We start from the raw sequence: 23,881 nt of genomic DNA on the forward strand, positions 1-23,881 counted from the left end.
AGTTGTAATTTTATCTCCACACGCAGACAAATCTGTTCATTACATATGTGAGCATCACTGGATGCTTAGCAATGCTGCTCAGTTTTGTATGCCTTGATGATAATTCTATCTGCAAGTAACCCGACAGGATCTATCTAAATAAAACAATAGACTCCCCACAGTTTGTAATGACATATAGAGTAGCAGCAGTTTTTACTTATGGCAAGCCTCATACGTTGTTAGTTATAATAATATTTATTTAAAATTCCCTCAAAATCAGAATTTCAATGATGGCTCCATTATAAGTACAAACATGCATACTGAGTAAATGACAAACCTCAAACTTTTTTTGTTTGCTTATGTATAATTGCATTGTGATTATAGACAGCTTTTATATTCCTGGGTATGACTGCTGTTATAATCATTGTAATTATGCCTTTATTGTTTAGTTACAAGTTCCAACAGACAAAGTTGTTGAAGATAATAAGTGTCTCTGCTTCTCTACTGGATATAATCTGTTCATATGCAAGTATAGAAAAGCCAAACGTATGTACTTTTATGTAAAATATGATCTATAAGGGCCTAGAAAATTTGTCTGCTTCAGCAATAGTACATTTGAAGCAACATATTTAAGTAGCAGCGAATGTGACTTTCACCAAATAGCCACTGGTGGTGAATCAATTACTGTTATTTAACCACTTGCCCACTGGAAGATTTGCCCCCCTTCATGACCAGGCCATTTTCTGTGACACGGCATTGCGTTATTTTAACTGACAATTGCGCGATCGTGCAATGCTGTACCCAAATAAAGTGTATGTCCTTTTTTTCCCCACAAATAGAGCTTTCTTTTAGTGGTATTTGATCACCTCTGCGATTTTTATTTTTTTCGCTATAAACAAAAAAAGCGCAACAATTTTGAAAAAAAAACCCAAAACAATATTTTTTACTTTCTGCTATGAAACATATCCAAAAAAAATGTAAAAAATCAAATTTCTTCATCAATTTAGGCCAATATGTATTTGGCTACATATTTGCGGTAAAAAATCCCAATATGTGTACATTGATTGGTTTGTGCAAAAGTTATAGTGTCTACAAACTATGGAATATTTAAACTTTTTTTTAATACTAGAAATGGCAGCTTATAGTGGGACTGCAATATTGCGGCGGACAAATGAGACACTAACTGACACTTTTTGGGGACCAGTGATACTAATACAGTGATCAGTGCTAAAAATTATGAACTATCACTGTCCTAATGACACTGGCTGGGAAGGGGTTAACATCAGAGGAGATCAAATTATTAACTGTGTGCCTAGCTGGTGTTTTCTTACTGTGGGGGAGGTGCTTGTACTAGGGGAAGGCATAAATTGGTGCCCCTGCTTTGCAGAGACACAGGAACCATGCCTTCTGTACTGACAGAACGGTGATCTGCCTTGTTTACATAGGCAGATCCCTGTTCTCCCTCTGTAGTGAACAATTGGCGGGTGCTGGCGGACAGCATGCAAACCCCAGACCCGGAAGATTCGGATCACGCACTAGGTGAGTGATCTGCCACAGAGTGGCCTCCCTGCCGCAGTATATCTACGGTGGGTGGTCCGCAAGTGGTTAAAACACATGCACCAGGAAGATTCACCTGCAGTGAATGTTTGTTAAATGTCAGATTCATTGCTTTATAAGCATACCCTCTGAGTGTAAGCTGGACTTAGCATAAAGATAGACAATAGTGCTAATAGTGAGGATAGATGCCAGAAAGATTTTTTATGACAGTGATTACACTGCCTATATTTATTCAGACAAGTGGTGGGACCTGCATTTTCACAGGTCCTACTTTTTTCACACATTTATGACAATTGCTAAACAGAAGCTATGATGACCAAGAGAAAACAGAATAGTTTACCCTTACCTTGTATCAGACAGTGCACAACTGTATAATGAGCCAACCTTTATAAAAATTGGCCAATATAAAGCCAAACAATATTAATAATATACAAAACAGTACACAATGCTTTATGCTAGAAAGGATGCCTAAAGATTTATCCAGTGTTCAGACGTATAGAATACAATACATAAATGGGTGTCTTTTTTTCTACATAGCAGTTTGGTCTATTACAATGTCTCTGTATAGGTGTTAATTTTGAAGACTGTTACAATTTTTACATTTAGAGATCTATAAATGGAATGCTCATATTTCTGCATCTTTATCCATTTTTACTTGCTCTTCTTGGAATCTGGAGATGGTATTGGTTCACGTTACTGACAGTACATAGTAAGAACATTTTTCTGGTTTCCTCTGACCAGTAGGACAGGTGGTCTTAGGTCTTGGGACAGTGTTTCCAACCAGGCCATGTAGAGTGAACTGGGAGTTTTCCCCTTCCTGGCAATGGGCATTGTTCTGAAAAAGAGAAAAAAAAAATACCTGTAATAAATACAGACTAGAAAAATAATGTCACTATCTCTCATGGGCTAAGGAACATCTATGCATGTACATTTACACAAAGATCCATTAACAGCCACCTGAAAATGCTATTTTAAATTACAAGTGCACCCAGAATCACAATGGACCAATGCAGTTGCTTTAGTACTTTAGTAAGTTATCAAGATCTACCTTTAGTGGAAAATTGTCTTATGTTCAAGCAGATGTGTTCCTATCTGACCAGGTCTGCAATCACAGTATGACCAACAGGGATGGCCCGTCCATTAAAGGCACACGGGCGCCGCCCCCTATCCATGCCGCCTCCCCCCCCATCCATGCTTCCAGCCCCTTGCAGGACGCCGGGCACATGAATTGCAATGGCGGGGGTGTTTTTTGAAGCACTGATTAGAGCCTTTGGCTCTAAAAGGCTTCAAAATAGGGTGGACTCTGGGCGCAGAGAATGCACTCACAGACCACCCAGGTGTATTAAAATAGCGAATGATTATTCGCTATTCTAACACTGACCCTCCTCCCGGCCAATTAGGACCTATCACCCGATTGGCTGAAAAGATAGGTGATCCTATTGGACGCCTAGGAGGAGGGGAGGAGACACGCAGCCACCGGGATGGAGGAAAGGGACACAGGAGCCACTTGCCGATGCTCGCTGTCTGATGCTGGACCGACCGGCGGGGGGGGGGGGGGGGGGGGGGCATGGGGTGTTGGGTGGCTGTCTCTTCCCCCCCCAAAAAAACAAAAACACCAGCCGCCACCTTGTTTGTTTTAAGCTTTTACCTTTGCCTTCTGTTCTGATTACAGTTTAGGCTCAGTTCACAGGCGCTGCGATGCGAGAACCCTGTGAATTCAGTGTGGGTTCCCGCATCGCATACAACTCGCAGGCAGTTCACACTGCCCTATGCGAACCGGGAGTATCAATACAAAGTTAATGACACCCCCAGATTGGTTCGCATATCACAGTGCGAACTCTCAATTCGGATAGAAATCAGATTAAATTCTGGTGCGGACCAAAAAAAGGGTCCTGTGCGAATTTGTTCCGAATGTGATGCGAATTCAGCCATACTAAATGTATGGCTGAATTTTCATCGCACAGACAATGCATGTGATTTGCACAGCAGTGCGGTGCAAATCACATGCGATGTATGAAATCGCAGCAGTGGGAACCGGCCTTTATTGTTGATTGCCTGCTCTGTGTTTCCAGATCTCCTGTTGCTGCTTACTTGGCTTATTCTGGGACCATAAGCTGCCCAAGATGCGTCTACTTTGATGAGAGATGTACACACTGAGGTTTACTTACTAAAGGCAAATATACTGTGCAAGTGCATTTGCTCTAGATCTCAGGGGGAGCTCTGAAATGAGGGGAAGCGCCACTGATTTCTATCATCCAATCATGTGCAATCAAAAATGCTGTTTTTTTTTATTTTCCTTGCATGTGATTGAGTATTCTTTGCAAAGTGAAGCTTTATCTCCTTTACTAAGCTCTGGAGCAAGTGCACTTGCAGTGCCCAGTACATTTGCCTTTAATAAATGAACCCTATTGTCTTTGTTCCCAGGTTTTCTTCTGTTAATAAAAGGTGCAGGGGCTAGCACCCTTTTGACATAGGTTGTCCATCAAAAAGGCTAAGTCAGCATAGATATTGGAATGCACAAGCTCCTGGTTCCAACTTGGATGGGGCCTGAGCTTCCACACATCTTTCCATGTAGATGCCCCTGAATTTTATTGCTAAATGAAGGTCTAGCAAAGTCATACCTTCTTTATACTAATATTTACTATAACTGCCACTTTCAATTCTACACTCTGGCACCCTTGTCTTTACATAATAGCATTTTGGCTTGGTGACTCTACCTAGCAAGCAATGCTGTATCCTGGCCTAGGCCGACAAGGCCCAGGCCTAGGGCAGAACTTTGCTGGGGGGAAGCACGGAAAGAGTCCCCGGCGGCTTGTATTAGTGTAGCGCCAGTCTTATGGGGTGGACTGGGCTGAGAGGCAAATTAGCCTAGCGCCCCCATAAAGCTGCTGCACTGCTTCCGGTATGCGGGCGGCTGGCATTCCGCAACTGTGGGGGGGGGGGGGGGCTGGTGCTGCTGCTTCTAATTTTGACTGTCCTATCATCCTGGACCACAAACCTTCCTCACTGTGCTATATGTTTTCTGCTGCACCACTGGCATGGTTATATCTTCTTACTCCTCTCCATAAAATTATCAGAAATTTGTGCTTAAAGTAGAACTATAGGTAACACTTTTTTTTTATTTTGGATAGAATAGGGAAGGGTTATAGCCCCTGTCAGTTTATTTTTTACTATCCCTGTCCCATTGCAGAGATTTCCCTTCACTTCCTGTCCCATAGCCAAACAGGAAGTGAGAGGAAATCTGTGCAAATTAACAGAATCCATTCCCCCCCAGCCCTCAGAACTAGTGTCCCCTCTCGAAAATTTCAGAGCGGATCTTAAACAGCAAGGGGTGTGTCATATTTAAATTAGGGGGTGCACGAGTTTAGTCAGGCCTAGGGCAGCACAAAACCTAAATACACTACTGCTAGCAAGCACTAAGAAAGAAATGTTTTTCTTCCAGTCTTTGACTGTCTTTTTCCTCCTGTAGACCAGGCAATCATGACTTTCATGTTTGAGTTTTTCTTAAGATTACATTTTTACATCTGGTTTAACAAATTACCCCAAGAAAACAAAAAACCTCAATGCATTACAAACATGCTTTCTGCCACATTTGGCCAAAGAATCTGGAAAAGAGACTTGAAGGTGCATATTGTCCTTCTCAAGTACTTGAGTGTCCTATTGTAGAGGTCTATTATACTCACATGACAATAAGAGCAGCATCTCGAGAATAATCCAACAAGACTTCATTCAGTCTGACCTGTCTCATAGACTATACAGAAAGGAAAAGAGAATGTAACTCATTATCAGGGCTTATACTACTGTATATGTGTCTGAAATTCGTATCAGTAAATAATACAAAAAAAAACAGATACATTCTGCAGACATGGTAATCATTAAAGTGATTGTAAATCCTCACCTTTGAAAACAACCCATTCAGTTTAAAATATAAATGAAAGGCAAAACATTTGTGGATAGCTATCAGTGGCAGCCGCTCCATTAGGGGCGCAGCCCCCCTAATCCATGTGCCCGGTCCCTAATCTACATGCAGGGCACCGGACGCATGGATTTCAATGTTTTTGTTTTTTTTTTTGAAGCACATGATAAGAGCCTGAGGCTCTAATTGGCTTAAGAAAAAAGGGTGGGCTCAGGGCATTGTTTGACTGACGGACCGAGGGGGGGGGGGGGGGGCACGAGTGGTTTGTTTGCCGCGACCCCACACACCCCAAAAAAAAAATATGGAGCACAAGCCGCTACCGATGGCTATAAAAAAAACATTCTAGATACCCTTTTGCTCCCTTTTTTTTTATAAGTGATCACCTTCCCTTGGTTCTTAGCTGCATAAGAGCTGAGGCAGAAGCAGCAGCACTCTGATCTTCCCAGTGAATGACTGTGCAATGGGGGGCATGTCAGGACAAGCCTGAGCATTGGAGGAGAGCATGCTCAGTTCCCACCAAACCAAGAGAACTGACCACCGTGTGCTCTCCTGCTTAGCATGGTCAGATTTTAATCGGAACGCAGAGGGATTGGCAGGAACACCAGGGATTTCACACAAAAGAAGCAATTCAAAGAGAACAGGACATGGTAAAGTACACAAATCAAGAATATGAAATGTTAGGTTTACATATTCTTAAACATGTCTCTGGCAATTTTGAACTTTTTATCCCTCCACCTATTATAATCCAGCTTGGAAGTTCTTAATGTATACTTTCTCCTAAAGTACACAATGCATCTTGACATGTGGATTACCTAAGGGCCTGCTAAGTTTGCCAAATGCCCCATACACACGGTCGGACATTGATCGGACATTCCGACAACAAAATCCTAGGATTTTTTCCGACGGATGTTGGCTCAAACCTGTCTTGCATACACACGGTCACACAAAGTTGTCGGAAAATCCGATCATTCTGAATGCGGTGATGTAAAATGCTTACGTCGGGACTATAAATGGGGCAGTAGCCAATAGCTTTCATCTCTTTATTTATTCTGAGCATGCGTGGCACTTTGTGCATCGGATTTGTGTACACACGATCGGAAATTCCGACAACGGATTTTGTTGTCGGAAAATTTTATATCCTGCTCTCAAACTTTGTGTGTCGGAAAATCCGATGGAAAATGTGTGATGGAGCCTACACACGGTCGGAACTTCCGACAACAAGGTCCTATCACACATTTTCTGTCGGACCGTGTGTACGGGGCATAACAGTGACAAATTCCGAATTTGTTAGTGGCATTTTACTATTCTAGCTAGGAGTCAATCTAGTCAATATCTGAACTGTGGAAACTGTGCCCAAAAAGGCAGGCAGAGTGCAAAGGACTAGCCACCAGTATTGCCTGTCTTCCTGCACAGGATCCTAACCCCATTACTGACTTACCATACCATGTTGTGCACAGTGTCTAAGTGTGAAGGTGCCATCTTGTTTGAGGCAGAGCTTTGATTCCTCATGTCAGAGCCTCTAGCAAGGAAAACAGTAAGCAGCACACTAGTGCCACCACCAAATCTCCTGAGACCAGCAGTCAGAGGCGACAGTGCCTTAGATCTCATATTGCAGATATAGAGCTATGAGACGCTAGGTACTCTCACATACCAGGGAGTGCTCTGCTTTATTTAGGCAAAATTTCAAACAAAGGGTACATTTTTCAAGGTATTGCTTACACATAATTACCATTTTAAAGTCTTTATCTATTTATTGGAGTTCAGATCCACTTTAAGTTCGGGTTCACATATATGCGATGGTGGAACCAGCACGAATCCTGTGCGGGTTCCCACATTGCATATGATTCACAGGCAGTTCACACTGCCATTTGCGAACTGCTGGGGGTGTCAATGTAAAATTAATGACACCCCCAGATCGGTTCGCAGATTGCAGCGCGAACTGTCAAACGGTACAGGAATCGGATCGCCTAGGTGTGAACACTCATGCAATCTGATTCCAGAGCGGACCAAAAAAGGGTCCTGCACCATTTTGGTGAAAATGCGATGCGATTTGAGCCATACAGTTTGTATGGCTCAAATCGCATCGCACAGAAATTGCATCTGATCTGCACAGTAATGTGGTGCAAATCACATGCGATGTCTATCATCGCACAAGTGTGAACCCAGCCACTCATTATACAACACAAATATTTTTTTTTTCTTCATTCAGACCTTTGCTCTGTTCTTTTTGAATTCTTCATCTGAGATCTTCCAGGGGCAATCACGCCTCATCTCATTTACTAGAAGTTCTTCTTTAAAACCATCATTCAGCATGTAAGGAGCAATAAGATCTTCAAAACGCTTCACACTATCAATAAAAGCAGAACATTAAAGTGATTGTAAAGGATTGTTTTTTATTTTTTAAAAATAACAAACATGTCATACTTACCTCCACTGTGCAGCTCATCATAAAATGGGGGGCTGGGGGGCCGGTCAGTGTCAGAAGTTTTTTCACCTTAATGAATTTAGGTGAAAAAACACAAGGGTTTACAACCCCTTTAATGTAAGGTGTAATTATTGCATTCTTTGCCCCCATGCTCTAAAACATAAAGAATAACACCTGTGAGCCCTCTGAGTACTATGGCTGCATCGCTTAAGCTGGATGCCTGTTCCTCTTCAGAATCTTCCCCGCCTCCTGCCTATTTGGCCTTCTAGTAAAGATCACCAGAGTGATTATACGACTGTAGGTGTCAGCACCTCCTTCTCAGCACTTCTGAGAGTGGGAGCTCCTCAATTTTATAAATGTATCTGAACCCTAAGTTTAAAAATGCCCAACATTGTAATTTAAATTGCATATGATCCAGATTATATATTTGTTTTCTTTTTTTTTCGATCCTGTTGATCCTGAGTTATAGCAACTTCCTGTATTAGTGACAACATTGCATTAGCACCTCTCTAAGTAGGAGCAGTGTTGTCACACAGCAGTGACACTACAATAGCTAGATGCCAGACAATTTTATTTTTCACAAAGAGAGCTTTCTTTTGGTATTTAATCACCACTGGGTTTTTTATTTTTTGTTAAATAAACAATTTTTTGCTACATTTCCTTGGTGAAAATAACCCAAAATCAGTGTATATTATTTAGTCTGTAGGAAAGTGACAGATAGTGGCGTCACTGGGGTTGGTGTCACCTGGTGCGGTAAAACATAGTGTCACCCCCCCCCCCATTGTCTAAAGAACTATGTGCAGAGTGCCCCTCACCCCCATATACCCCCTCCTAGCATAATTCCTCTTTTTCCTTCCCTCATTCCCCCCTCTCATCACAAATCCCCCCCCCCAATATCCCCCCCTTAACAAAAATCCTCACCCCCATGTACCCCCTTTCAGCACAAATCTCCCCTCTCAGCACAAAATGCCCCCCATATCCCTCTTCCCAGTATAAATCCCCCCAAACCCCTCCTTCTTATACAAATTCTTTTACCTCCCAAATTCCCCCTCTCAGCACAAATCATCCCCCCATTTCCCCCCTCCCTGCACAGATCCCCCCCTTCTCAGCACAAATCTCTCCTTTTAGCATAAATCCCTCCCAAACCCCTCCTTCTTACACAAATGATCTTATGAACCCCCCCCCCAAATCTCCCCTCTGATCACAAATCCCCACCCCCATATACCCCTTTCAGTATTAAATCCCTCTTCTCGCACAAATTCTCTTATTCCCCCACCCAAGCCACCCTCAGCACAAATCCTCTTATTTAATCCCTCCCTGCCAATCCCCCCTACAAGCACAAACCCACCCCAATACAAAGGCACTCCAGATTTTCCCATTAAAAAAAACTCTTAATCCCTCTCAGCATAAATTCTTCCTCTTATTGCACAAATCCTCAGATCCCTGCCCCCAGCACAGACTTACCAGTTATCAGTTACTGGGACCTCAGCACCGGGAGATCTCCTTCCCAGACTCCTCCTCCTGTCAGAATACACGCCAAAAGCAGAGGAGGAACCTGCAGGAAACTTCCCTCGGTGCTCTGCTAACATGCAGCTGGCTGGGACAGATACCAGCTGCTAAAGTGTCGGCAATCACTGCGCTGGAGACACGGGGACACCCCGCAGGAGATGTTGGCAAATGCTCCGTGCTAGTGATTGCCGACACTGTAGCAGCCCACTGGCGCCCCCCCCCCCCCCACAATGCTAGCACACTGCGCCCGAGACTGGAGCCCCTCCCGCCCCCACCTAATCCCGGCCCCTGGTGTCACCCCTCTGGCGGGTGTCACCCGGGTGCGGACCGCACCCCCATAGCAACACCACTGGTGATAGAGTCCACAAACTATGGCATATATAACTGAAAATCGATGAATCCTGATGTACCCATTTCTTGAGGCCCAAAAACGCCAGGACAGTACAAATATCCCCCAAATTACCCATTTTGTGAAAGTAGACGGTACAAGGTATTTAGTAAGAGGCATGGGGGGTTTTCTGAAGCTGTAATTTTCTTTGTCACAATTTTTTGGAAAATTAAGAAATTAAAAATTTTTTTCACAACTGTTTTTTTTTTTACATACTGTCACCAGTGCAGTACAGCCTTATCATATAACTGGTGTGGCGGTGATCAGGAACATTGACTGCTGACAGTATGTAAAAAAAAAAAAAAAAAATGTAATAATTTTTTTAATGTTTTTATTTTTTATTACTTTATTTTTTAAGATTTTTTTTACCACACTATGACCAGAGCAATAGTGTTACCATAGTAACACTGTACTGCTCTGAAGAGGTAAATCAGGATATATATATATTTTTTTTACACATTATGATTGCTTATACCAATGAATTTCATTGGTACAAAGCAACCATTTTTACGAAATCAAACTGATACATTCTGTGTCTTTTGTTGTGATTATCTGTGATTGGCCCTGTCTGTACCATGTGATTACTGTGACCAATCAGAGCTATCAACAGAATTGTATACAATGGATGGCATGAAAGGCATGGCATGATTGATCATAGCGATCACATGACACTGGCATTGGGCTGGTATAGTGATCAGCCGGTGGCAGACCGCGCTGCCCCACAGCCGCGCGAGCGGTGCCTTCTGAGAGGACATCGAATGACGTCCATTCAGAAGTAGGAAAGTCCAGCCCGGCAGATTGACAGGTGTTAAGTTTCTTTTTAATATTTATGAAAAAACAGATGCATATATTGGCGTAATAAGCTTCTAACACCTGGCTTTGGTATGAAGGTTTTGGTGAAGTATAAAAATAGATTTTAACCAGAAATTTCGTGTTACAGAGGAACAAAATGAAAAAAAGACAATGAAATGATGATAATCCCAAATTTGCAATATTTTTTTGCCGCAAATAACCAATTTGAAAGTAAATCGCTTTAAGTATTAACTACTTGGCAAGGAAAAATATAACTGCAGGTTTATTTTATTTATGTATCAAGGGACTGTAGATTGTTCTGTTTAAATTTTTACTGCTCTGGATGTTTTTAGTGACATATGACCTAAATCCTAGGAGGAGAGGGGAACACAGTGCTCCTTCTAAGCTCATCACTGACCCTGAAAAATATATATATATATACTGTTCTTACTGCTCAGGCCGAGGCTTTTGGTTGATATCTGGCAGAACATGCACTTCATGGAATATAATTCTGAATTGACTTAGCAGAGCGATCATCCTGTAATACAAAAGATCATAGGTTAGGCCAATATATTAAAGTTATAACCTCTATATACAGTACATATTCTGTTCACTGTGGTGTTTATATTAAATGTGGTGTTGCCCTAAAAATAATAATATTGCATACAAAAATATCTTACGCTTTGCGCTCTTCATCCAGTCTATTGATCTGTCCTCCCACAAATACTCGAATTTTGACATTTGCCCATCGTTTCTTGCGGCTCAGTAGGTAGGGGATAAGCAGAGTTAGACCTGCCAGATAAATATAGCTGTCATGTGACTTCAGTAATTGCCTTTTCTGAATGTTACTGAAAGCTGATGCTGATCAAGTAGAGTAATATTTTATTTGCTAAAATATATTTATATAGAAATATATCTTACTTTGATCCCCAACATTAATTTAAAAAATGCTTTCAGTTAAGGAAGTCCTGCATATGTTATGTGGATTGCAATGACAAGATGTTCTTTTTTGGAGTCTCCCTTGTCATGCTACAACTTGGATGGTCATTAAGAATAAGTGGGGTGATTTTGGCTGAATTGATTTTGCCACAAAATTCCCAAACTTCTTTGGCAAACTTTGCTCCCAAAAGACATGTACAATTTTCTTAGCTGTTTTTTTTTTTTTTTTTTGAGGGCGGGGGAGTTTGGGGCTGGGGGTAGGTGGTGGTTGTGTTTAGGGTAATTTCTTTGCATGGTCTTTGCATTATTCTTTTTTTTTTATTTGAATATTTGTTATCTTTGCTCTGTCACTATATATTTTTTTCCCGGCTAATGAGTGGCTAGAATTGTATGTTAAAAGGAACTTCTATTCCTCAGGAATCGTTTCACCCTCAAAAACCACCATTAACTCCAAAACGTTTTGTCAACATGGCGACATATTTCAGAAATCCCCAGACTTTTACCAAAATTTAGGGCAAGTAAAACTCTGAGACCGTATTTTACTGTGGTGCCTTGACAAGATGTTGAAGTAGTTTAGTTTTTTTGTGCTGATTAGCCCATTTATTCAGGTCTTTTGTTCAAAAAAAGATGATCCGATTCCACCATCCATACACTTGATGGATTGGATTGGGGAATAACTTCCGCTGAGCTATTGTATTCTGATGGTGGGTAGACTTCCCTGCTGTCAGAATATACTGATTAGCGCTGTTGGCTTTAGCTGGCGGTACTGATCAATCAGGAAAAACCTGACAGGGTATGTGCAACCAGCCTGCCCATACATGAGTCAAAATTTGGCAAGTCCCTGCTGAACCGGCCGCATTTCGATTCATATATGGTCGGCTTAACACTTCTCAAGTTCATTTCATATACTTTTATATATAACTCTGTTTAGCATATAAACCTATGTAAAAGGGATCAGGAAGGGGGAGGAAGAAAGAGAATATTACAGTGTCAATGATTTTGGAGGTAACATGCTGGAAGCGATAGGCGTCACTAACCTCCATCATCAAATAACCAATATACATCAATTGTCTTCTTTCCTTGGTTGAGTTGGAAGATGGTGCTTGCCTGTTGTTCAGCAGTTACAGCCTCAGGATCCACTGCAAATAAAGAAGAATTATATACATCAGCATTTTACATTCAGTAACCTAGATGCTTATCAGCTTTGTATGGGATCATAGTGGATTCCACAAGGCCGTTGAGCAGTAAAATAGGATAGTTTTGTTGTGATATAGGCAGTAATTTAGGATTGAAGATGCTAGCCTTACAAACCTTATATTGAAGGAACTATAGTGTAATAGAAAGCAGGATATTGCTTTAAAATTGGGAACTATCAAAATCATTAAAGTGATCTTAAACCCCAAAACAACAAAATGATATCCTAATTGTACAGCAGAGGACACAGGACTTGTATTCATAGACCAGGATTACGTGCAGGCTGCCTTAAGATGATTGGACACTGGCAAAAGCTTTGCTGAGAATGCCCCCGGTGCACCCTCATGAAAACTCTATCCAATTCATGGGACTCCAGGTTTATGAGCAATATGCATAACATACGAAGAAGCAGTGGGATAGCACTGCAGAGGTATCAAGTGGTCAGGGCATAGATTTTACACATACACTGTCACTTTGTCCTGAATGTGCAAGTTGACAGTGTCTCATTATTTGCAGAAAAACAGATTATAGCACTTTGTAAAATGTTCATTCATTTTGTGTGTCATTCCTGTAGGCCATTCGGGTTCCCCGTGAAAACCTGGCCAAAAACTGTCATTTAGCAATCACCACTTCCTGCCTTGTTGCTAGGATGTGAAAGCCATAGGGTGCTCATTCCCATTAGAGAATTATAGGATTTAATAGATATAGAAGATATACTAGATATAGAACTTTTTACCAGGGGTTACAAAATACTGAAACGTTATTTCCAGGGTTCCTCTGTGTTGAAAAGGTTAAGAAAGGCTGATCTAAACATTTGATCTAAAGCAGGAGTAGAAGGAGGGATAAGAAATGGAAGTCCCCATATTTCACTTACAACATTCCATTGCAATTCACAGTGGCTACTTGAAAGCACCACACTCGGGGAACGAATGACACTGGAATGAATGACACTTCTTCATTGGAGTACATAAAGTTTATGAAAGGAGTGTCTCCATCTGTGATATTCACCCACATTTAAATATCTCAGACTCACATGTTTCTTGTGTCATACAGCCAGATCCATTTTCTGCTTCTTTCAATTTAGGTTCCTCCATTTGTTGAAACACAGGATTGACTGCAGAGAACAATAGAATTTTAAGTAGAAAGATTTATAAAAACACAACACATATCTGCAAATATTACAGCATGGGATATCCAGGTGTGAGTTACAAATAGGAAGTTGATATGTCTCTGGCCACTTACTGTGAGCTTGCATGACACGAGACATGTTCAAGCCATCTTTCATCCTCAGCAGACACAACCCATAGTTAAAGTCAAGTGCATCACTGCAATGTGGAGACAGCTGGGTTACTCATATTATATCTCATACATAGCACTACATAAAACTGCCTGCCATGCTCCATACTTCAGAGTCATTCCAGGGGCACAAACATACAGTACATGGGATCTACATGGGAGAAATGTGGAGAGTTTTTGCTTACTAACTCCTCAGAGCTAAATTACAGTGTATCTTCAGTCAAAACAAAAAGCAATCCCTATGAGTGTATTTCTGATCTATGTCCCATTGGGGATATTTCCTTTCATCTCCTGTCCTGAAAACAGAACAAGGAGTGAGAGGAGATCTCCTCAAAGTAAAGTCAGGTATTACAAAGACATGTGCCCCCATTGTAAGTTTACTTGTCACATCCTATTCTAGTGACAAGAATCGCTGGGGAAGGTTGACTGGGATAATCTTCCCAGCAGGACAAAGACAACAATAAAAGCCTGAAACGGGTTTTAGATATTTACTTTTGATGCAACTGGTGACGTCACCTGAAGCATGTGCTCTGAAGGAACGGCACACTTTGTCATCACGGCTCCGGCCACTAACACAGCCGGAGTCCATGAACCCAAAAGGAAGACTGGGTGAAGATGGAAGCTTCTTTATTGGTGACAACACGTCACTGGAGGGGTTCGTTCTAAGGTAAGTTTCACATAATATGCCAGTATGCAATGCATACTAGCACATTATGGCTATACCCTGCAGGATTTAGGAAAAAAAAAACTACCGCTTTAATGTTAGAGCCACTGGGATTGATTTACTAACTGGAGAGTGCAAAATCTGGTGCAGCTCTGCATGGAAACCAATCAGCTTCCATTTTTTTTATTCGTCAAAGCTTAAAGTGGATGTAAAAGCAGAAGATTTTTTTTACTTAATGCATTCTATACATTAAGATAAAAAGCCTTCTGTGTGCAGCAGCCCCCGTCAGCCCCACTAATACTTACCTGAGCCCCATCTTTGTCCACGTGTGTCTCAGCTGTCCAAGATTCTCCCTCCTCATTGGTTGAGACACAGCAGCATCATCATTGGCTGCTGCTGCTGTCAATCAAAGACAGCTAGCCAATCAGGGGAGAGAGGGGCCGGCCGGGGCTCCATGTCTAAATGGACACAGAGAGCTGTGACTAGGCTCGGGTGCCCCCATGGCAAGCTGCTTGCTGTGGGGGCACAGAACAGGAGGGAGGGGCCAGGATCACAGAAGAGGGACCCTGGAAGAGGAGGATCTGGGCTGCTCTGTGCAATTCCACTGCCACAGAGCAGGTAAGTATAACATGTTTATTATTTTTATAGGAAAAAAAACAAGACTTTACAAGCACTTTAACCTCCCTGGCGGTGTGATTATGTCAGATTTTTGCGTCTTAAAGCGAGACATTGTTTTGCATAGAAATTTGGCATTTTATATTGTAGGCCTGTAATTCTTAGGAACAACTCACCTAAATCTCTCCAAACAAGAGTCTAGTAGACATCCCGGTTATGATACATTTTGAAACACATAAATTATAATATAATAATAATAATTAAAAAATGTATTCAATAATGTAATCATGTCAAAAACACTGAAATTTGCGCAGAATTGTCGCTGTCGTCACTTTCAGTGTCTGATGACAAATTTCCCCACGAAACACTATCGCTCAATTCTGCAAGTGGTTCTTATTTACTATCGCTGTTTTCTAGCTGGTCAAAAACCGCTTTTGACGTAAAGGGACGCTTTTTGGATGCCATGGACATTCTCAAGTTTCCAGGAAGAAAGAATGGCATATATAATATAAAAGTGTATGCAGTGCACTGGGCAAAGCACTAGAGACAAAAGGGATGGGAAATGATTTGATACAGTAATGTAATCTTACAGATTACAGTGCACTGTATGTGTTATGTTTTTTGCACTTTTTGAATTTGGCGCCGGGCTCCACCCCCATGCATCGCGATGTTCGCAGGGAACGGAGCCCAGCACACAGTATGTCAGGCGGAGGACCAAGCCCGCGGACACAGTGGGAGGACATCACAGGATCCTGGGGACAAGGTAAGTAACTTTGCTTGGATCCTGCGATGCAATCCTGAGTGTGGTTCGGGGTTACCGCTTTTGGTAGTGAAAATTCACCCCGAGCCAAACCTCGGGAATACCGCTAGGAAGGTTAAAGGAGAAGTCCAGCCTAAGCTCGTTTGGCTGGGCTTCTCCTATGGGTCACAGGAGTGCAATTAATTTTGACCGGTTTTCAGCAGAGAGTGGACTGAAGTCCGCTCTCTGCTGACGTTACAGGAATCAGACGCTGAGAGCCTGAGAGGGCCGTTCCCCGCCCCTCCACAGCTCAGTGCTCCAGTGAGCGTGGAAGAGCAGAGCGGAGAGATGCTGATTGACAGTCAGCAGCTCTCTTCTCGATCGCTCGGTTCTCAGTGTAGAGGCGCCGGGGAACAGATGCACCATCGGACCGATGCTGCATCCACCTAGGTAAGTATGATGGGGGAAAACCCCCCCATCATACTTACCTAGGTGGGTTCTTCTCTTTTAACTGAACACGCTAAAGTTAGAACTTTTTTTTTTAATTAAGTGAACCGCGCACTCTACTCTTAACAAACATATACCGTGTTTCCCCGAAAATAAGCCAGGGTCTTATATTAATTTTGGCAACGAAAGACACAGTAGGGCTTATTTTCGGGGTAGGTCTTACCATGTAATGTGCTGTCTTCTCTCCCCCTCTCCCACCCTGCATGTGAGGAAACGCCGTTGTGAACTGAGTAGGAATGCTTGTAAAATCCTATAATCCACTCTATTACAGTAGTATATAATGTATGTGTATCTGTAATATAATTGTGCTAGATGACTTCGTTAAAACGCCGCTCAGCGCTTCCGTGACCAGCCGGAGCTCTCTTCCCTGCTCCGAGCATTGCAGAGGGAGGGGCCCGAGATCTAACAGCTGAGAGAAGAAGAGGAGAGCAGCGAGAGGTCAGCTGTGCACCGAGTGACGCTGTACCAAAGGTATTTGGCACAATTATATTACAGAAACACACACATAGTACATTATATACTACTGTAATAGAGTGGATCATAGGATTTTACAAGCATTTTAAACTAGGGCTTATATTGCAGCCCTCCTGGAAAATAACGCTAGGTCTTATTTTCTGGGTAGGTCTTATTTTCGGGGAAACACGGTACCTCATAGATACCTTATAGACGTCATCGGGGTCATGTGACCCCTGATGATGTCAGACTGATGACGAAATGCATTGGGTGTGGTTGAGCGTGATACATCACTTCCGCCAATAGTGGAATGCAGGTTGAGCCCAAATCCGTGTCCCTGCTTCCACTCTCATCTTCCTGTATTTTACTTGTATTCAATGGATTTTAAGTGCTTTTTAATAAAACAAATCCACGTACTTCACCATGGAAGATTGTTTCTTCTTTTACTGATGCCTGGAGAACTGGTGGCGGTTTGATCTTATCTGCCATTGGAGGTTCATTTGCTGAACACATATCGAGTGTTTGTCTGCATCAATCTGCTGTATATGACTCCTGTAATGGGGGTCATGTAAATTCGATGAGTAGGCTGTGTGACCGGTGTTGGTGGAGGAAGACTCTAGTCACTATATTGGCAGATATATGGAATCAAATGTATCTTTGGACATTGTCTGATGGGAACATATTGGACATTGTCCACCCATGACATTATTGAATTTTGGACACAATATTAACCAATTTTGTGGACACTGTATTATAAGTCACTAAAGTTATCATCACACACTGGAGAAATCTGGGGACTCTCATATGTTTAATTATCACTACATTGTATTATTATTATTATCATCACTTTTCTATATGGTTAGCAACCCGCTAGGGACACCTAGTGGTTGCCTATGATACTGCCCTTATTTTAAATCTATGAGGTATAGGTTTGTTAAAGTGTATGTTCACCTTTACAGAAAAATCTGTAAGGTGAACTTACACAGGTCCCCCTCCTCGCTCCCCTAGTCCCGCTGACCTGGACTTCCGCAATGTCCGGTTCTAAGCCCCGGTATATCCGCGCCAGGAGCCCGGGACTTAGAAGTCCTCTCTGCATCCATGCAGCGTCCTTATAGCCGACAGGATGGACTATGCAGCTGTTGATTGGTCTGCTCCGCCCATGTGACAGTGCTGACCAATTAGAATGCTCCATTGGACATTCAGCTGAGAGGTTTTCTAAGCCCCAGACACCTGCCACGGATATACCGGGGCTTAGAACCGGAGAGTACCGCGGTCCAGGTCAGCAGGACCGGGGGGGCAAGGAAGGGGACCTGTGTAAGTTCACCTTACAGATTTTTCTGTAAAGGTGAACTTACCCTTTAAAGAGTAGGGTGTGCGGTTCACTTCAAAAAAAATTTTCACTATTAAGAGCAACTTCACAACGGGCAGCCCCCAATATCACTATTATTACTATTAATATACACATACACATTAGCGCAGGTAAGGGAATAGTTAGCCTATTACGCCATCTTACAAGCTAAAGTTAGACGTTGATTGGCTACCATGCACAGCTGCACCATATTTTGCGCTCTCCAGTTTTATTAAATCAACCCCACTGAGTTAGTCACTCCTTAGCTAGGCCTTACATTCCTTGACGTGGAGTTTTAAGGTTTAAACTCAGTAATGCATATTAAGCATTTACCACTGTTCCAAAATATTAAGATGTCACAATGAACATTAAATTACAGTTTCAACCATACATACTGAAGTATTGCCACATAGCTTTCCACGTTACTTGGGTGAGACGTATGCCAGTTCTTCTTATAGCCCAAAAACAAGACATTTGGTTTCATTTGACCTAACCCAGTTGCCTGCATAATAGAAAGAAGAACAGACGTTTAGATAAAGTCATTGGGTACATGGGTGTACATGGGTGCGTACAACACTATGCAAGCCTTTACAAAGACAAAGAAAATCTATTTGTCCAGACAAATAAGGGAGATTTATAAACATTTCCACAAGGACAATCAACCTAACATAAGCACAGTTTAATTACATGCAAAATTTACATTTATTAAAATAACTACTCTTGTAATTTGTAAATCTCTTCCACTGTTTTATAGGATTAAGGCAACAGATTCCTTGAGTCTTGCATTTTTAAGTATTTTTCAATTAGTTCACATTACAGAGAATATACCAGGTGCAGTAAAAATTTGCAGACTGGAAACTAAAGAGATTTTTTTTTCTCTAGACCCTAAGATATACAAAGGGTCTGTTGCCAATCCAGAAAATTAAACAGCACTTTTATGTGAACTGATCCTTTAATAATTATACATATATACTCCATATTTATTTATTACTGGTACGTGCTGTGAAGCTTTGTAAGTAAAACATTGTCATCAACAAATACAAAAATATCTTCCAATAACATTTTTAAATGTGGCCTGTAATTTTCTTTAAGAAGAAAAAAAAAATGGAAACTGAAATAGTGAAAATGTATCTCTTTAATATAAATTACAGCAACTTTCTCCAGTTGGTGATATAATGCCATTTAACAAAATTACATTTGGTACTGCAGAATGAAATGGAGAGGAATAGTGAGCAGCTCAGAAAACTTTATTCATGAGTGTATTACTGAGCACCAAAACAGGATAAACACAAGAATAGGTGCAACTTTACAATCACTAAGAAACTATTTAAAATAAAATTCTTTAAACCCTACATGATAAGACATAAAAGCTGTACATACCTGCACCAGCATTTGAGCTCCACTTCGCAGATCATCTGCAATCAGACCTGTATAGAAAGCTCTAATTTTTCTCTTGTTCAACCACTTGATGTGACCTTCTGGGTTCAGCTCTTGGAGTTTCTGTTTTCGTGGACCCTTTGCAAAGAACACAGAGGATATTTTTCATTGTATTTTATTTTAGGTTAAAAATGAGGTGTTCTCAAAATATATCTTAATGAAAAACTAACATAATTATTTTTTTCATTGTTAATAAAAATAATATTTTGTAAGTTTTACATTTTATGTACATTTTATATACATTTTTGTTGCAGCAACAGTGACAGTAGCCAAGAAGTCCTGAAGGGTGAAGAATACAAAAAAGTAATACCTAAGGGTCACCATACATGTTAAAATCTGACTATACAATCTTTGTATGATTAACTTTTAATTTACCAAAACTATGGAATATGGGGACCTACCTAATCTATCTGATCAATGTGTATCCAATCAGACAAACCCTTGAGTTTTTGGTAGATCTAAAAGAATATTAAACAATAAAATTGCAACATGTGTGTTGAGCTTACTTAGGCTGAGTTTTGTATTTGCTATCCATTCACATTCCCTGAGAGGGTGCAGGTGATAATATTACACTTGGAACGCTATCTATTTACTATAACAGCAACAATTCAATTGTAAAACTTAGGCAGACTGTACATTACGCGGTTTTCTTTCCTTTAACCACGCGTGAAGGAAAGAAAACTGCTAGATTCCCCCATCAACATAGTCCATGTTGATGGGTAAATCCCTCCTGAAGCACTCTTGTGTTCTGTCAATGGGGAGCTTTCCCCACCGACAGAATACAATGATCATTGCTGGAGGCTATAGCCGCTGGCAGTGATAGGGCAAAAAAAAATACAATAGGCTGGTTGTACTGAAGTCAATCGATAGTTACAATAAGGATGCCCATTGATGGATAGAAATTCAGCCAGTTCCTGCTGAGCCAGCCAAATTTCGATCTGTTTATGGCCAGCTTTACAGACATATTTTCAAAACTGGGGGATTGGGCAAATATCCTCAAGCCTCTTTTGCATGGTTTGCGACCCCTTCCACCCCTCTAAAAAGTGATCTGTGGTGAATTGCTTTCCAGAGGCAGTTTGCAGGCATTCAGGAATTGATACTGATCCTAAATTCCTGTTTTTTTTTTTCTCAGCCGCCTTTGGGATTTTGCGTTGAAATGCCAAGCAGTGTAGACTGTCAAATTTGACATGTGGAGTTCAATTTGCCATTGCTGCAAAGCATTGCGGCAACTGCATGTATTTAGACCCCACCGGCTGCCATGTTAGGTTTGGGGTGCCTGTATGAAAGGGACCTTAGCTAAGATCAGTTCTTTTACACACATTTCTTTTGGTCACATTATTATAAAATGACAAGGTGTAAATAAACATATATGAGATAATTGTATTTCTACTGATGATGGGAAAAAAATGCTACCTCCAATGCCCCGTACACACGGTCGGACTTTGTTCGGACATTCCGACAACAAAATCCTAGGATTTTTTTCGACGGATGTTGGCTCAAACTTGTCTTGCATACACACGGTCACGCAAAGTTGTCGGAAAATCCGATCATTCTAAATGCGGTGACGTAAAACACGTACGTCGGGACTATAAACGGGGCAGTAGCCAATAGCTTTCATCTCTTTATTTATTCTGAGCATGCGTGGCACTTTGTCTGTCGGATTTGTGTACACACGATCTGAATTTCCGACAACGGATTTTGTTGTCGGAAAATTTTATAGCCTGCTCTCAAACTCTGTGTGTCGGAAAATCCGATGGAAAATGTGTGATGGAGCCCACACACGGTCAGAATTTCCGAAAACAAGGTCCTATCACACATTTTCCGTCGGAAAATCCGACCGTGTGTACGGGGCATAAAAAGCTACCTCTGCTGCATATAGGCACAAGGCTACTGTATCTATTGGTAAATTTAGTCCTGAACAATGCAAATGATATAAAATATAGAAATGTGTGGATATTTAGGTGGCTTACAAGAATAATAAATATTCCCTTTTATGGAGAGCGAAGCATGGTGAAGTTAGAAGCTGGCTTTGAGTTTGGAGCCACACAGTGTATTGAATTCTCTTGTAGCGATCATTTTAACGCTTCAATATAGGCCGGAGCTCAGAGTGAGTTCTTTAAACTAAATAAACCTTAGTGAAACTTACAATAATTATATTTCCACACATCATTAGGCTTTGTTTTTTTGTAAATGTCCCCACAAAATCCACAAGAGCAGGCCGGAAATTGGGAGGTCCAGTCAGGACTAAACACTGAGGCCTAGGCAAACAGATAAAAACAATTAGCAAAGAGCAATTTCATACAATGACTTTTAGTGGCAGCCATATTCTGTCCTACAGCTCAGGTTCACATTGCAGCGATTTGGCATGTCAAATCGCATGCCAAATCGGCGGCAATTTCCGGCAATGGCACCGTCCGTATTGGTGCGACGCCAACTTTGCGGCGCCGCACCGATTTCCAAAAGTAGCTTCTGTACTACTTTTGACGACTTCGGGGTGTGATTTGTATAGACATCTGTGCAGCAACCCAAACAGATGTCTCTGAATTCGCCCCCGAAGTCGGGACGGACATGCGGAAATGAAAACCTTTGAGTTTAGCTGAACTCACACAATTTCATTCCCACTGTCAGTGTGAACCTGGGTATCCTAGTTCCATAGCTGTCATCCTTGTGCTTTGACTTCAGTGCTCTCTTGGCTGCTGACCGAGAACAAGTATAGAGATTAACAATTTTGGACACTTTTCCGGCACCCATATACAGTATGCTTGTTCTGGGTGAAACATACCAAGTCTGACATATCCAGACATCTAGTATTTTCAAAGGGAGGCCTGCAGTGGCCAAAGTCATGGAAGCAAATTAAAAAAAAACAGCAGTTCTAGGTCTGCAAAACCATGCATCTCCTCCCTCTTGCTCTCAGCTGAGCAACAGCAGCAGAGGGATCCAGGGCAAGCAGCTCCTGCTCTTCTGCTCAGTATGCTGTCTGGCTCAGACTCAGAAGGATAACGGAGCAGATTGCTTCTAATTACCAAAAGATTCTTTGCCCCTTTATTAATAGGAGCAGGGACTGCTCTGGTTTCTCAGTTTGGAAGAATGGTGCAAGCATAAACCCATGCTTTGTTAATTCCCCAATGCATCTATGAATTAGGGTTACCACCGGAACTGGGTATCGGTTATTATCTCTTAGGCCACTTTAGCTTGCTGTCCACTCTGAACACAGATTTTTACGGCATTGAAGTCCTAAGTAAAAAAATGTGAACAAACATCGCAACAAGTGACACTGGGGGGTTGATTTGCTAAAACTGGAGAGCGTAAAATCGGGTGCAGCTGTGCATAGAAATCAGCTTCCAGTTTTTTGTCAGTGTTATTCAAAGCAATTTAGCAACTAAATTTCTATGAATAACACTGACACTTTCATTTCAGGCATTTACTATAGATTGCACTTGCAGTAATCATTGTATAAAGTGCGCTGAAACCATAAAAATAAACTTTTCTTATTTGGTCCCTTTTGATCTGATAAAGCTGAACTCCAGGAAAAATCTAAATGAGCCCTTGTAGGGCTATGCTCACACTACAAGGGTTAAATGCTAGTTTCTCTCTAGGGGACTTGGTAAAGCACTTTTACTTACCTGATTTTATGCTCCAGCAAGCATTATATCCACTTCAAGACCGCAATACGTATATATACATAGTGATTTTGAAGCAGTTTAACTAGGCTAGGGCTGCAGCTGTCAGCCAAAACCCCGGTATTGTTTTTTTGCAGCCGGCGATTCTCTTTCTGATAAAAGCGATCCGAGCAGCTGGTTAACCGCTGGATTGCTTTTTGGAACCCCCATCGGTCGCCGGTGCTTCCCGGGCTTACCGTTCTCACCGGCGACCCTGGGAAATGATCAGACGGTTTGCGCAGATGGCCACAGAGGTTAACAGAGACCAGATCATCTCTTTTCACCACTATGATCTAGGAGGCCGGGAGCGGCATCATGACGTCTTACGGTTTACGGTGGATGTACACATTTTATTTTAGCTTTTTCTTATTTTGATCAGATGCTTTCAATAGACTTATACTCTAGACCTGAGATGTCTTCATAATGAGGACCTGTCATGCTTTATTGTTATCACAAGGGATGTT

The 23,881-nt window shown here is 41.6% G+C and overlaps 1 protein-coding gene across 1 annotated transcript in view; it reads right to left on the reverse strand.

The window, feature by feature from the left end:
• Positions 1-277: 277 nt before the first annotated feature.
• Positions 278-23,881, reverse strand: part of SLC12A3 (solute carrier family 12 member 3) — a 97,520-nt gene continuing 73,916 nt past the window's right edge. The window contains exons 17-27 of the mRNA XM_073605530.1: positions 21,905-22,016; positions 19,702-19,836; positions 18,717-18,823; positions 13,942-14,024; positions 13,733-13,813; positions 12,543-12,644; positions 11,247-11,358; positions 11,018-11,104; positions 7,664-7,799; positions 5,220-5,287; positions 278-2,371 (exon numbers count right to left, since the gene is read on the reverse strand). Of these exons, the coding sequence (XP_073461631.1) occupies positions 2,230-2,371; positions 5,220-5,287; positions 7,664-7,799; positions 11,018-11,104; positions 11,247-11,358; positions 12,543-12,644; positions 13,733-13,813; positions 13,942-14,024; positions 18,717-18,823; positions 19,702-19,836; positions 21,905-22,016 (1,165 nt within the window). The 3' untranslated portion in view covers positions 278-2,229. The remainder of the gene's footprint in view (positions 2,372-5,219; positions 5,288-7,663; positions 7,800-11,017; positions 11,105-11,246; positions 11,359-12,542; positions 12,645-13,732; positions 13,814-13,941; positions 14,025-18,716; positions 18,824-19,701; positions 19,837-21,904; positions 22,017-23,881) is intronic.

Source organism: Aquarana catesbeiana, linkage group LG11, assembly GCF_042186555.1.
Source record: "Aquarana catesbeiana isolate 2022-GZ linkage group LG11, ASM4218655v1, whole genome shotgun sequence".
NCBI lineage: Eukaryota > Metazoa > Chordata > Amphibia > Anura > Ranidae > Aquarana > Aquarana catesbeiana.